The 14,360-nt window shown below is 39.2% G+C and overlaps 1 protein-coding gene across 1 annotated transcript in view; it reads left to right on the forward strand.

The window, feature by feature from the left end:
* The first annotated feature begins 5,079 nt into the window (after window positions 1-5,079).
* Window positions 5,080-14,360, forward strand: part of POU2F1 (POU class 2 homeobox 1) — a 46,066-nt gene continuing 36,785 nt past the window's right edge. The window contains exons 1-3 of the mRNA XM_009274558.2: window positions 5,080-5,152; window positions 6,164-6,229; window positions 13,237-13,337. Coding sequence (XP_009272833.2) covers window positions 5,134-5,152; window positions 6,164-6,229; window positions 13,237-13,337 — 186 coding nt within the window. The 5' untranslated portion in view covers window positions 5,080-5,133. The remainder of the gene's footprint in view (window positions 5,153-6,163; window positions 6,230-13,236; window positions 13,338-14,360) is intronic.

Raw genomic sequence — 14,360 nt, forward strand, 5'->3', positions numbered from 1 at the left:
CATCATCACATTATCTTTTCCTGATCAGAATATGGAATATTAAATGTTGTGATGTCCACATTACATTTGAATTTTATGTAAATGTTCTTGCTGTTCAGGACACTAGTATTTGAGTGGTAGACAAACCGTTTGAAATTGTTTTATCTAGCCTCGTAGTTCGTCAATACACTTAGTTCTGTGGAATATTGATTCTTCTGCAGACCAAAGCCTCTTCCCAGTTCTCCAGTCCCTCAGTGTACTCTGTGGACACAGCAGCAAGCGTGTTCTGCTTATCATTGAGTGGTTCAAAAATGCAACCCGGATGGAAAGTGTCCCTTTCAAAAACCGTAGCTCCGCAGTAAGCTTTGTTTAGCTATATTGTGTATGCTTGTGGAAGGGATTAGTAATAGATTTTTGTTTTTCTTGGAAGTCATTGGAAAGCAAAAGACTAAATCTATTTTGATTTCACTTGGGATAGATTAGTGGATGTCAAATGTTACACAATACTTGACATATCCACTGCTGTTAAGTTGGCCGTGGCAAAGGGATTACCCGATAATGAATCACCAAGCTCTTTAGCCATTTAAAGGGAATCGTGCCGCTTCCTTGCCCTGGTGGTACTCACTTTCCTGCCCAGGACCTTCTTGTGACAGTTCGTGTTCGGATGTGGAAAACTCCATGCAGATGTGCAAGCACCGGTTTGACAGCTTTTGTGTTCAGCTTCTACCTTGCTAATTGTTTTCGTGGGATTATTTGGATTGTGTAGAAAGCTTTTTTCCAAATCCCCTTTATTACTGAAGTTATTGTTGCCAGCAGGAGTAAGATTAAAGGTGCTTAAGTCTGTAGAGTTGTTTCTAATTTGTACGTGTCATTTCAGTGGCATTTGAACAGAACTCTGTCTCTTCCCCTCCCTGCTCCCCTGTGGTACTGTGCTTGAGTTAGGGCTGAGAAGCCAAGCTATTGGAAGAAAATTCATTTTGTTCCCTAATTATTATGCTGGCACTCGGGAGATAATTTTTCCCTTCATGCACTGCCAATTAATATGCAAATGAGCTGATAAATATTTATACCATGATTTAAATTATGCAGGGAGCGCTTTCAGTGTACTCTGCAAATGAATTGTTCATGGACTTCAAAGTGCTGGCTGCTGTGCTAACGAGGGGAGATTTGCATAAGGCCCTAATCAGGCGCATACTGATTAAGCTTCATTATGGAAACTGCCAGCTGCAATCTTTGTTTCTATTTTATTACAAAAAGGGGAACTTTTCACGCTTCAGTCGCCTTGACAATGTCAGACACAGCTAGTAGGAGAGACTAAAACTCCACAGAGCAACTGAAGTTTCCCTGTTCAGTTGAAGATTGCTATGGTGTAACTGAAGTTGTATTTCTTCCCCCACCTCCCCACTCCCTTTCTTGTTCGGTCGAGAGCAGTAGTGTAGATTTGATAGAAATTGCCATTCTCCCTTTCCTTGGACTATCTGAACCTGTAGAGGATACCACAGCAATGCTGGACTGCAGCGACTACGTTCTAGGTGGGTACCAGCTCAGCTCTTTCTTATAAGTGTTTAATATGGAAATAGAGGCTGTGAGGTTGACTATGCATAGAGGCTTAATCACATATGCAGAGGCTAGAGAAGGTATTTGTAAGGCTGAAGCTCACCAGTGAATCGGCAGCAAGTAGCTGCCTGGTAGGTAGGTAGGTAGATAGATCTGTACCAGGGAAATACATGGTTTGGTTTTTTTTTGTTTTTTTTTCCCCCCCTCCTCCTTTCCCTCGCTCCAGGAGAACTTGTTTCCTCTGCACTGGAGAGATTTGCTGCTAGGCTTGGATGATATTAATACAGACCTTCTGCTTTTAGGATTTCAATCTGAGAAGCATTTGGCTTCTAACAAACACTCGACTTTACTTGCATATCTGTGTGTTATGAATTTTAAAGCATTAAAATGAATGAGAGAGTGTCCCAGTCTCAAAGAATTTAGTAGCTGTATTGAGCCATTCCCCAACAGAATGTACATTATGTCTGTGTATTTTAATGTAATAGCAAGGTTCTTCATGCGTAATAGAAAATAAGGTGGAGTCCACAGTGGTTGCCATTGATACCGTTGCAAGCTGTGCCTAAGGTTACTGGGATAATGTATTGCCTGCGCTGAGATTCCATCAGGGCTGCAGAACAGACATGCTGTAATTTCTTCTTCATGTCTTTTATTTATAATAACAGATGATCCCAGTTTTACGATAGGTTTTATTTGTTTTCAAGGCTCTTTCCCCAAAGCCTAATGATAGATTTTTTTTTTCTTACTATTCTTTTGATTCCATTATATAAGCTCATGTAAGAACTTATATGTCAAAGAGAATATATTTTTGGATGGTAAATTTAAAAAGCAGACATCTGAATATTTGTTTCTGAATATGAAGTGTTCTTTTGAAAACGAATTTCTAGTGAATTCTTGGCATGTTTTCACTCGCATTGAGCTTTGTTTTTTCCATACGCATCAATGAATCATTTTTGCTGGTGCTGATGGAGTATTAGGCAGTTTCACTTTAATCGGTGAAGGGAAATAGTTAATGATATATTCCATGTTAAGATTTTCTGTGTTTTACTAGCTATGTACAGTCCCTAAGACTCCAGGTTGGTCCAGTGTCCGCTGCTTCTTTCTTCTGAATACCTTTTGAAATGTTACTGAGGGTGTGTGAAAGCCTGGCACAGCACTGCCTTGCGACTCCCTCAGCCCTGCTAGCAGAGTAGCAGTACTGAACATATTCACTCCTGAGAGTTTGATTTCAATCATGCACCTGCTGCTTTCGATCCTTCCTTCTGTGGAGTTTGTTTTTAGATAATGTTGGCAGAATTTGTAGCCCAGGGCCTTTATTTAAAATCCAAGTAAGATCTAAAGGAAAAAGAAAAGGTGAGGGCATTATGGTTTGTTTTTTTTAGCCCACTTCATTTGTTTATTCCTTTAACTTTAAAGCAGAAATCGTATGAGCACATATAAACCAAATAATCTTTTTATTTGACGTATAATGAATCCGTAGGTTTAGTATCCTGCGGATATATGTCTGTTTTGCTGGTAGCAATTTTGTGCTTCAGATGTATGTCATACCATTTGCAATGGAAATAGCGGCATTGTTCTTGATGCTTTACATGCAGAAGGCCCACAGATTGAACAAGAAATAGTCAGCTGGTGAAATAATGGATGCTATCCTTCGTTTGAACCTGAGCAGTACTAGAAAGATGTTTCTTCATCCAACTTGCTGCTTTTTTGCAATAGCAATGTTTGAGGTCTTTGTTAGGGATGAATCTTTACAATAAAATAGTCTTCATTTAGACATGCTTTTGGTAGTTGAGTAAACTTTATGTGAATGTCTAGTACTAGGAAACACAGAAAACCTTTTTTAAAAGGATTTATTTTGCAGCATAGCCTGAAAGAAAAACATGTCTTAGTTGCTTTATGAAAGAGGTCTGTACAGTTATAACTTTGTCCTGAGCAAACTTGCTGGTCATGCAGGAAGGTTTGTTGTATGGGCTTCCTCATACAGAGGGAACAGTCAGTAAGTACATTGCTTGGAATTCTGTGCATGGGACAGTTGTGTCCCCTCTCCGGGTTTAGTTTGTTTATTCTACCATTAGTATCTTGCACGGTGGCTCTAATACTTCAGTTTCTGCAACAAACTAGCACAGGAGGCCCCGTGTTGTTCTTCTTGCAAGAGCCTTCTGAAGTGGTTCAGTGAATGGATCCCATGTTATTGAGAGACAATCTTCTCAGCCTGTGCTCTTCCCTTCTGTCATCAGTGCTGTCATGAGCTCAGGCTATTCTTGTGCTCTGGGCTTAAAAAATACGTCCTATGTCCAGTAGCCCCATGAGTTAGCCTAGTTTCCAGAACCAATTGTATTGGACTTGTAAGCCCTCTTTGCTCATTTTTCTGTTGGATGAGGACTCTTCATGATTGTGTCCAAAGAGAAGTCTCCCATTCAGTGTTCTCTGAACCTAAACTAATTTCAGTAGCCAGCTGTGTGTCAAGGAATGAACTAACGCTGTTTATCAAATGAATGTTGCCTGTAATCACTTTGAATAAATGTACTGTTGCCACAACAATAAACTCAATTTAAAGTACATGCAACTTCTAGATAGAAACATACTTGTATTAGTTTTACACACAGATCTGTCAGCAGGAAGTGGCACATCAACAACCAACATTTCTGTGCAGTCAGTGGAACCCATGTTCTGTTTCTAGAGTGTGGAACATACTATCCAAATGTGAAAAATGACAAAATGAGGAGCCGGGAATCAATAGGTTCTGTATCTGCAACCTTAGCAGAGCTCTGTCTTTCAAGACTATGAACTTGTAGCTTGAATCTGCTAAGCAGAGGTTGTGAAAAATGGGGCAAAACTTGCAGCCTTTTGCTGAAGTGTGGGCCAGCAGCGCTCAGCTGGAAAGTTTCTCCGCACTCACTCCCCCTTTCAAAAAGCAGTTTAACACGTCTGCCTTTATACTAAGAGGTAACATTGATAGTTCAGATCTCTTTTACACGTGGCTGGCATTTGAAAGATTTAAGCATAGGCATAGGAACTTTTTGAGACAAGTTGGGGCTCTGGAGAGCTTGACTTAACTTGTCGGGGGAAGATTCCTATTTGTTATAGTCCTCTGGGTTTTCTAGGCCCTAGTGGGTTCAACTGCAGCAGTTGTTTACACGAAAAATTACATTCATTTTAAAAATATTGATGCATCTTAAATTGTTTCCTAACTGCTTATTGGAGTTTTTTCCAAGGTTGATGTCTTATCTTTTCTCTCACATATGCTGCATTTCTAACTAGCTCCCTCCTCTTCCCACCCTGCGCTCCCAGCCAGGCTTCATCATGACTCCAGTTTTCATTTAGGCCCTGTCCACGTGCTTCGTTCCTCCTGGCTTGTGCTTGTGTTCCTCTACTGCTGTTGCCCCTGGTTCTGATAGCCTGAGGGTGGCACTGGTCTCTCTGGGCAGTAGCAGGTGATAGTACGTGGCAATAGTCCAGCTTCTCATTTCCAGCTCTCATAGGCTGCCAAACAGTGAAGTGTCTGGGCATTCTTGGAAATATCTGGGGGAAAGATGCAGCAGTTAATGCTGTTACTGTATTCTTCTTCAGCCCGTTGGTATTTTGGAAATCGCTGCTTTGATGAAAGTACATGACAGAGGTAACCTTTTAAGCACCTAGCAAGAGAATATCCTGGAGTAAAGGGTTGATTTTGAGCTCATTGGACTTGGATTTAGCTGGTTATGGGAATGCAAGAATGTGCTTAAGGATTTGCTTATACTTTATTTTATGAACTGGTCTGTCTTGAGATTCTTTTTGTAATTTTGGTTTGTGATAATGTGGCACAGTGAGGTCGGTAGCAAGGAATGAGGAGGTAATAAGCTGGAGAACTGATGCTGTACACAGAACATCTGTATAGATTCCTATATAAGGAAACTATATTCTCTGTCTGCCATCTGGGGAGGTCCTCTGCATTGCACTATATTCAGCTGACAAGCTTTGAAACCAAGAGCAGACTTTTCAATAGATTCATCCAGAGGGAGAAGGAAGAGGAATTATTTTATAAAATATTTGTATGGTTTTGCATGAATATATAGGAAATATAAAATAACTTAATATCAGTGACATTCCTGTAAAATAAAAATGCAGTATTAGAAAAATGGCATCTATTTAATTATAATGACTGAATTTCTTTTCTCTTAGGGGGGTGAAAAAACAACACAAGAATAACGTAGGCCGTGGTGGTCAGACTTAATGTTTTTGAATCTTGATGTAGTCATTGTTCCTTCCTTTCCCCCCCGCCCCCCTTTTTGCTTCTATGACTTTCATTGTATCGAAAATCAAGTTCCTCCCCTTTTTGCTTCTATGACTTTCATTGTACCGAAAAATCAAGTTCTACCTATCTTTGCATTCCAGCACGCTGTCTTTTATTCCCATAACACCATGTTTTCACATATGGGAATAATGACATACAAAATTTTGAAACAATATTTACCTGGAAGATTCAGTATTATGTTCTGCTTCTGATAATTCTTTTTGTGTTATAATCTGAATTAGGGTAAAGTACATATTAAATTCCTGATGTTCTGTACTTCCCTTGGACAAGAAGGTATGAATAGATTTGGCTTTTTTTTTACTGGATTAGTTTATCTTTATTTCTGTTTTAATGCAGACTCAAGAATGAACAATCCGTCAGAAACCAGTAAACCATCAATGGAGAGTGGGGATGGGAACACAGGTAAGAAATGATGAATTGGTGCACAGATATTTTCTGGTGGAATTGAATGGATATTAAAAGCAAAATTTCTTTACCAGTTTACAGGAATTAAAAAACAAAAGACCCCCCCACCCTCACCCTGTTTTTAGAGACTTGGGAACACTTTTGTCTTGTCATTAACCCTACTGTATGCAGGGCATTATTCACACCTACTGTATCAGAGCACTACCCACACTTTGTATATACGATTCCCCTTCCCCACTTCCTCTATCTGTAATGTTTCTGATATTATGGAAGGTCTGGTGGTACTAGCTCTCCATAAGTAGTCTCATTTTTTCCTGGCAGAACATACCTTTGGCACCTCTAACTTTGTCATTTATTTTTGGGTTGAAATTTTCTCTGGCAGATGTGGGCCACTGGCTGATCCTGTTTCCATTTTAGATTTCATTCAAGCTCTCACAACAGTTCTCAAGAACAAGGCAAAGGGAGAAAGCATCACTTCTCAACATTACCAAAAAAAAAAAAAAAAAGTTAGCCGGCTTTTCTGTAATGTCTTTGTGTTAGAACAGAACCTTGAAATTTGTCTGGGGAAGAATAACCTTTGTGTCAGGGCCAATGTGCCTTTTGGCAAGTCCTTAAGATGTGGCCAAGCTCTAAGCCATTGAAGAAGCTTGTTAAGCCACTATAACTGAATCATGCTATCTCATGCTTTAATTCCTTTCTGGAGGTAATTTAACGTTCATTCTGGAAGCAAGAGAAATGACAGTTCTGAATGGAAAGTAAATAGTTTAACCTAACTCAGAATCTTCTCTGAGCTCAGAGTAGCATTTGGTAAGAGAAAATTTTAATGAGAGGGAACTTGTTCTTGTTGCTTTGAGAAAAGTCTAGTTACCTTGTATGAGGAAAATTATTTTTCCTCCTCTTGGTTCAGTTATAAGAGTTTTATTTTAAACTCTGGAGTTGTGATGAAATTAACAATTTGTTTCATTTTGTGCTGCTGTCTCCTCATTCTTTGTGCAAGGCTTTAATCCAGCTAAGAGTGACTGAATGTTCCCGATACTGATCCGAGAGGTTGGATGTTTTCTGCCAATGCATGGGGTCAGTCAAAAGGAATCCTGCTCACTTACTAATGTGTGTTTTGTTACTGGGATCTCAGTTTTTATATTTCTGTTGTATTTGTAATAGGAGAGGTATCAATTCTTTTTATGTACAAAAATTATTTATTATGTATTTAATACTGGTTTAGGATGATATAAAACATTATTTCAAAAAACATATGGGCTGTAAATATTTCATAATCATAAACAGCATCAAGAGAACAGTGGTTTTAAATATCCCTATAGAATCCTTGTAGCTGGAGGGTGTGTGTAAACTTCTGAGAAAATTCAGACTTCCTGCTCTGTGTGACCACAGTTCCCTGTGTCTGCCTTTTCCAAAGAGTGCATTCCCAATGTGCTTCCTTAAGTGCAGCTTTAACTAGCAGTTTCACCTAAACTGAGCTGTTAAAGAAGAGGACTTGGTTTATTCAAAGGTAGGCCATTATCACAGTACTGCATCTGCTTCAGCAGAACCCTGGCTCTGCTCTCCTAGGCAAATGCTTCATCAGTGTGAAGGTGGTGGTCATGGTATAAAGAAATTGATGGCATGTAAAGCTGTATGTAGGTGCTTTCATCACAAAAGGGGATACAATGTCTGTATTTTTTTATATTCTAATACTAGGGTTAGTTATTACAAAAGTTTGACTCTTACTGGTGTTTGGACCTTTTGCAAACATTGCTTCTGTAATTTAAGTGTTCCCAGTCATTCCTTTCAGGTTTGTTTCCTGACTTTTAAAATGATGCAAACTAAAATAATCTAGAATTTTTGAGGAGCCTTTGTTCTGCAGTCATTGTTTTGTTTTTAAATATAGTGCTCATAAACCACTGGAGGTAGTGATTAATGGCATTTGTGACGTTCTCTGGGGGCTCAAGCATCAGTTGCATTAGTCAACTGGCAGATGTTAAACCCTGAAAGGAATACTCACGGAATGTAATTTTAGGCTTCTGATCAGGGTACTTAGATTACGGTTCTGGGCTCTGTGCATACTTAGTGAAAAGAAAGTCAGCTTTCAGCTCGGATGCTAAGGAACTGGAAGTGCCATTGATTGTCTGGGGAGTGTAGGCTCTGAAGCAAAATGCGTGAAGATGATTTTTATAAACACTCAGAGTTCTTATTTTTGTAACTTTCTGTAACTGTCTATTTTCCAGTGACATTTGTAAATCACTTGAGTCTGCTGTGTAAGCACTACTAGTCTATCTTTTGAACCTCACTGGATGTTTGTTTGGGTCATTCCTGTTTTAAACTAGTAAGCTGATGCAACTTGAAAATTTTAAGAGAAATTACTTTAGGGCATGGAATTTACATTTGGCAGAGGTAGTGTTCTCAGGAAAAAAAAATACAGTTGCCACTGGTAAAGATGACTTAACATCAGTAGTTCTCTGAGCTAACAGCTCAGTTTCATGGAAGTTAACAAATTAGGGTTTTGTATTTCTAACTGACTATTTAGGGAACATAGTAAAGTCCCTCGAATACATTGGTCACAATAAAATGCCTGAAACAGATTGTAACTTTAAAATTTTTGTGCTAACTGGACTCCCCTTTTAAGCATCTGAAAAAGCAACCCATATTTCAGATGAATTAAAAACAACAACAAAAAAAGTCCTTATGAGTACAAGAGTTGTTGGATGGCTGTTTTCACAAGAACATGAATTGATCAACTGTTCATCAGTACTGCAAAATTACACAAATCTTTTCCAACCTTCAGTTGTGGGTGTACAGTCTACTTAGTGTATCTACTGGAAAAAAGAGAGAGAAGTAGGAAGAGTGTCTTACAGTAAATGGATAGCCCTTTTGGTTTCCTTTTTATAGGTTGCAGCATAAAATTTTCCAGAACAACTCAACCTTTTTTGTTTGTTTAATGTATATTCTTTTTTAAAAGCTGTGTGAATGCAGTACTATGAAAGCCAAGTTTATAGTGTCTATGGAGAGTGTAGTATTATGACATGCATTGACATAGCAGCAAAATAATAATTTTTGTAAGTGTAGTATTCGGGAGGATTCTAAGGATTCTTGTTTGCATTGCTTCATTTCCAGAGGTTGATTTTTCCAGTTTCCATAAGAAGAGAGTCTATAGGAGAGTGGGAGAGGGACCATGAAATATTCTTTAACTGCTAAAATTCTGGGCTAATATCGATACTAAACTTCCTACTAGTAATGTGGACAAGGAATCCACAATTTCTGAGTATTGGGGCTATCTCTCTCTCTCAATGGAGGGGGGGGGGAAGAGAGAAATGGGGAAATGTACTGCTGGTGCTGGAAGATATCTCCCAGAGCACAGTGCAGATACCCACTCAAGTTAGCTTTGAAATCTTCCTTCTTGTTTGCCTTCCCTTTCTGAGTCCTTTCTTGCACCTTATTCCGCATCTCCCCAGACCTGTAGTTCCTCACTCCTCTTCCTTATGCAGTTTGTAAACTCAGACTAAAGTCTGATGATTACGATCTTGGATTTTGAGAGTATGTTCTTCTCCTGACTGCAGGTGCAATGTTACCATGCCTGTTCCATTTTGTCATGCCTTTACCCTCTGCAGGTACAATTCCAAGACAGCATAAACTAATCCACGTTCAGGGTGTCCTGGTACTTACTGTTCTGTTCCTTTCCCTGGAGTGGCACTGGGTGAGATGGTTCAAAGATTTGATTTGGCTGAAAATTAATTTCACTTAGTATTAGTCTTCATCCAAACCAACTCCATGAAGTAGCTAACGACATGGCTGAATTTATGCCAGAATTTAAACATGCTTAAGTTGCATTGGACTTGGGCTATAAGGGTGAAATTTCATCCTGCAGCTTGATTCGGTCTTAACAACTTGCTGGGGGCGGGGGAGGCTCATTTCCCTACTACCACATCTCTGACCTCCCCTGCTTTGCATTATCTGCTGCTTGCTGGGCCCTAAGGTAAGTTAATTCATCTCACATAACTGGCAGGGAACTAACTTGGCCAAAAGAAAAAGGGAACAGTTCACATGAATAGTCTTCTACTCAGTTAGAAAGGTGAATTAATTGGCTTACTGCTGTGTCCATGAACTACCAGAAGGGGCAGGACAGGAACAATGTAGTTGGAACCAAGAAGAAAGGAGAGATGGGAGATGGAGAGTTCCCACTCCTGGTTTTTTTTGGTGTTGGTGAGCTGTTAGATCAGCTCTAGCAATTATGGGAGCTGGGATGGAGATGGAAAAGACATAAATACTTGGGATTGTTAAAATCACAATACCTGTGATTGCATCTGCCATGTCTATTAATCACCGTGGGGTTTTGCATTTAACTCTTATCTTGAGCAGAAGTGGCGTTCTGGTCCTTTCATGTTCTTAAAATGTGCTGACCTGCTTCTGACAGCTCCATTTTCTAGTCTCCTTATCAGATTTCTTGGATTCCACAGGAGTGGTGTCACATCCTTCTGAGCACCTTAAGAACAAGGCCTCTCATATGCTGGACTCAAAGTTCATTTTCCCTGCTGTTCTTCAAAAGATGTAGGCATCCTGTGATAAATGCAAGCAACCTGGGTAGCATTCCTTCCAAAACTAAGGCTGCATCCGAAGGGGAAGGGACACTGTATTCCAAATACTAAAGAAAGCTTAAGATGCAAGTAGAACAGAGAGTGAACAGGTGTGGTTTGGGTTTATTTTGCTCTGAGTTTGGTTTTGGGAGGCGTGGGGAGAGGGAGTTGGAGTCCTTCAAGGTTGAATTTAAAGAAACTGCTGTTTTCTCTCAGTACCAGTCTAAACTTTTTTTTGGGACCCATGGAGATTTTAAGCTCAGCCTTGGAACTTGATTTGTTCAAAACTATCAACCCTAGAAGGCTCGTTTCAAATCTCTATATTAAGAGTCAGCAGAAGCGCTAACTGGAGCATTTCTTCTGCACACATGCACAGCAGTGCTCTTTTAATATGGTATCGTGATTTGAGACTCTTTTTGGAAGATAATTAACTAGAACAGCTTCCTCTCTTTATTTAAGGTGAAGCTTCCAGCTAGTCCTCTCAGAATGGATAATTTTTTTGACCCCTGCTAGTTTCCAACTGGAATGGGGAATATCTGCCTTACAGTAGGTTTTCTTATCTGTATTTTTTTTCCCTACTTGGGGGTCCCTGAACACAGGTTGAAAACTGATTCAAAGCGTCTGTTTTCTTTGAATTACAGTAGCTGTTTGTCAGGAATTATTTTTATATATTTACCCAATCATCTTCCCACTCCTTTTGGCCTTCTGCATTGAGAGAATTCTGCAGTTTACTGGAAAGAATGAAAATAGGCAATATTCTTCTAGCTCTTCCCAGCAGACCTTCTCTACCTTTCTTTGAGAAGATGGAGTTGCATGGAGAAATGCAACCAAGTTACATTCATTCAAGATCAATTCAGACCAGTGATAGTCCTTCCATTCGCTTTGGATTGGAATTTTAGACTCATTAAGCAAAATAGTTTTATGTAGTTTACAATTTGAATATTTTTAACGTGTCTGTGGATCTTTGGCTGCGCATATGTCTCTTAAGTCTGTAAACCATGGCCCAAAGCATAACATTAAAAACTTGAGAGTGGACCAACTCTTACCCCACAGCACCTCCACCAAAGATGCATCAAAGGGCCACCTTAGGTATACCTTACATGGGTGCTAGAAAACTTGACTGTCTACATTGTGTCTGTATTCAATTGAACAGTGACTCCATCTTTGGAAATTTTATCTGTGTACGCTGTTGTAGGTCAAAATAGCAATGTAAAATATTGGATGGTGTATTTTACTAATCAAATTTTACACCTGCTTGCTTTTGCAGATGTTTCTAAGGAATAGCAAACCCCTGTTGTTGTTTAACAACTGCGACACTCTTTTGCTTAGTAGATAACCTATATTTTTATGGCGAAAAATGTAGACGATGGAAGGAATTTTGAAGTAGAATTTAGTTGAACACCTGTCCATAGGCACTGAACAAAATCTGATAGTCATGAAAAGTAAGCATGTGAGTCTAAAGTTGGTTTTACTTCATTTCAGTCATGCAATTTTTAAGATTGCGTCATCTGTTCTAGAAATTCCACACAGCCTGATACACTCAGTTTCCCTTCTTGTTGTTAGCCACTGTAGGTAGTAATACCCAACATACAAAACCAGTTGTTGATAATCCCTAATGTTAATTTTATCATCTCCCCACAGAATGATTCCTAAAAGTTTGTAGTTATAGTTCCTCTTGGCAGAAGAGAATTCTGTGGTATTTTCTTGTGGAAAAAATGTTCTTCTTTTTTTTTTTTTTTTCTTCCTTCCTCCTCCTTCTCACAACCAGATTATTTGGGGATAGCTGGGGGTTTTCATGTCTTCCAAACTGTTTAGGAAGAAGACAACAAAAATGTAGGAAAATAATCAGGTTTTAGCTATATGAAAGTGAGTGAGAGCAAAAGCAAGCCCAGGCAGTTATCTTATGTAATGAGAGCTCTGCACAAATATTCATGGAAATGTGGAGGGGTTTTTTTATCAAAAGAGTAAAACTGTGGCCCATAACTGCTATGTATATACAGTACTTCTGTTTTCATCAAGTATTATTTTACCTGTTTTTAATGAAAGGTGACTTTATATCAACCTTGTTCTTGCCACTTTCTGAACTTGAAGGTAGTCTTCAGCTGCTGGATAGAGAGTGCATGGAGAATGGAAACACAGTTTAACCTTAGCAGCATGCACCCATTTGGTTCTCAAAACGTGGCAGAGAATGATGGGGTAATAGTGTACATAGAGTAGGTAAGATGATAGAAGCTAAAGAAAATATGATGTTGATTTTTTTCAGCTGACAAATGCTGTATTACTGAAGTCTGGAAGTGACACTGCTTCCCCAGAGTATATTCTCAGAGTATTTTTCTACTACGTAGTATTGAGAGAATAGCAGGAGACTTAGGAATATTAATTCTTTTTCCATTTCATAAAAGTAATAACTAATAGTTCTTAATATCTCTCTTTCTCCAGGCACGCAAACAAATGGCCTGGACTTTCAAAAGCAGCCTGTGCCTGTCGGAGGAGCAATCTCTACAGCCCAGGCCCAGGCCTTCCTTGGGCACCTTCATCAGGTAAGAGAAGACCCATTTCAAAGTAGGGGTGACTCGGGCAGGTACGAACACAGCTGCTCTTGTATGTTCTCTCTTTCTGTGGATCATGGGTAGTCATGTAAAGGAATATGGGTAGACCACATGCTTAAATAGCTTGGATGGGAAAAAGCTCTTATTGTGGCACTCACTTCATTGCATTAGGCTGCAGAATACATCAAGATAGGGTGAGACCTATTTGGGGGAACTAGAAAGCTGCTTTTTGGGGACTTAAGAATGCCTAAAGTTTGTTTGTTTAAAACCTTAATGCAGATAGCAAATTGAAAGGCAAGGTAAAATTTAATCTTTTTGGTAAAGGATTGTATTGGCCCAACAGCTTCCAAGGTTCTGAAACTGTCACTATCTAGTTAAGAAACCAGAGGTGGTGTTGAATGGTAGTCAGCACTATGCTTCAGTATTTCAACTCTTACACATTAATTAGAGTGATCGGACTTACTAAGCATATATGGTTTGTGAATTTTTTAATTTTTTTTTTTTAAAGTTATTTCAAGGACCTGTTTGTCAGATGATATTCTGGTTTCTACCACTATCCCTCTATTCTGCTGCTGCTGTGTTTAGGGAATCAAAGCTGAACTTCAGATGTAGGCTGAAGCAAAATGGGGCATCCCTAGGTGAAGAGAAGTATAAGGGGCATTTTTTGTAGTTTTTTATCTGTTCGCACTTGATGTATGAAAACAAATGTCCTAATTTCTTTCCCTTCCTCAGCACCAAGTTTAAACTTTAAAATACTGTACCTAATTGGCTGACCTTGAATGTTTGAGGTCTGAGGTTGCACAGTTATTGTGGTATAATTGACGTACTGAAGCTTTTATGCCCTCTTTTTAAGAGCTCTGAACTGCCATTTTATTGTATGGAACATTCCACACGTCTTGTCACATAATTACAATTTTCCAAGTAGGTTGGGTTATATAGGACCTAGGGAGTCCCAGTGTTTGAATTTGCTGAACCAATAGGCTGTTGTAGGCTGCCTTTATGTAGAGAGAAGCT

The sequence above is a fragment of the Aptenodytes forsteri genome, unplaced genomic scaffold (assembly GCF_000699145.1).
Source record: "Aptenodytes forsteri isolate BGI_AS27 unplaced genomic scaffold, ASM69914v1 Scaffold287, whole genome shotgun sequence".
Lineage (NCBI taxonomy): Eukaryota > Metazoa > Chordata > Aves > Sphenisciformes > Spheniscidae > Aptenodytes > Aptenodytes forsteri.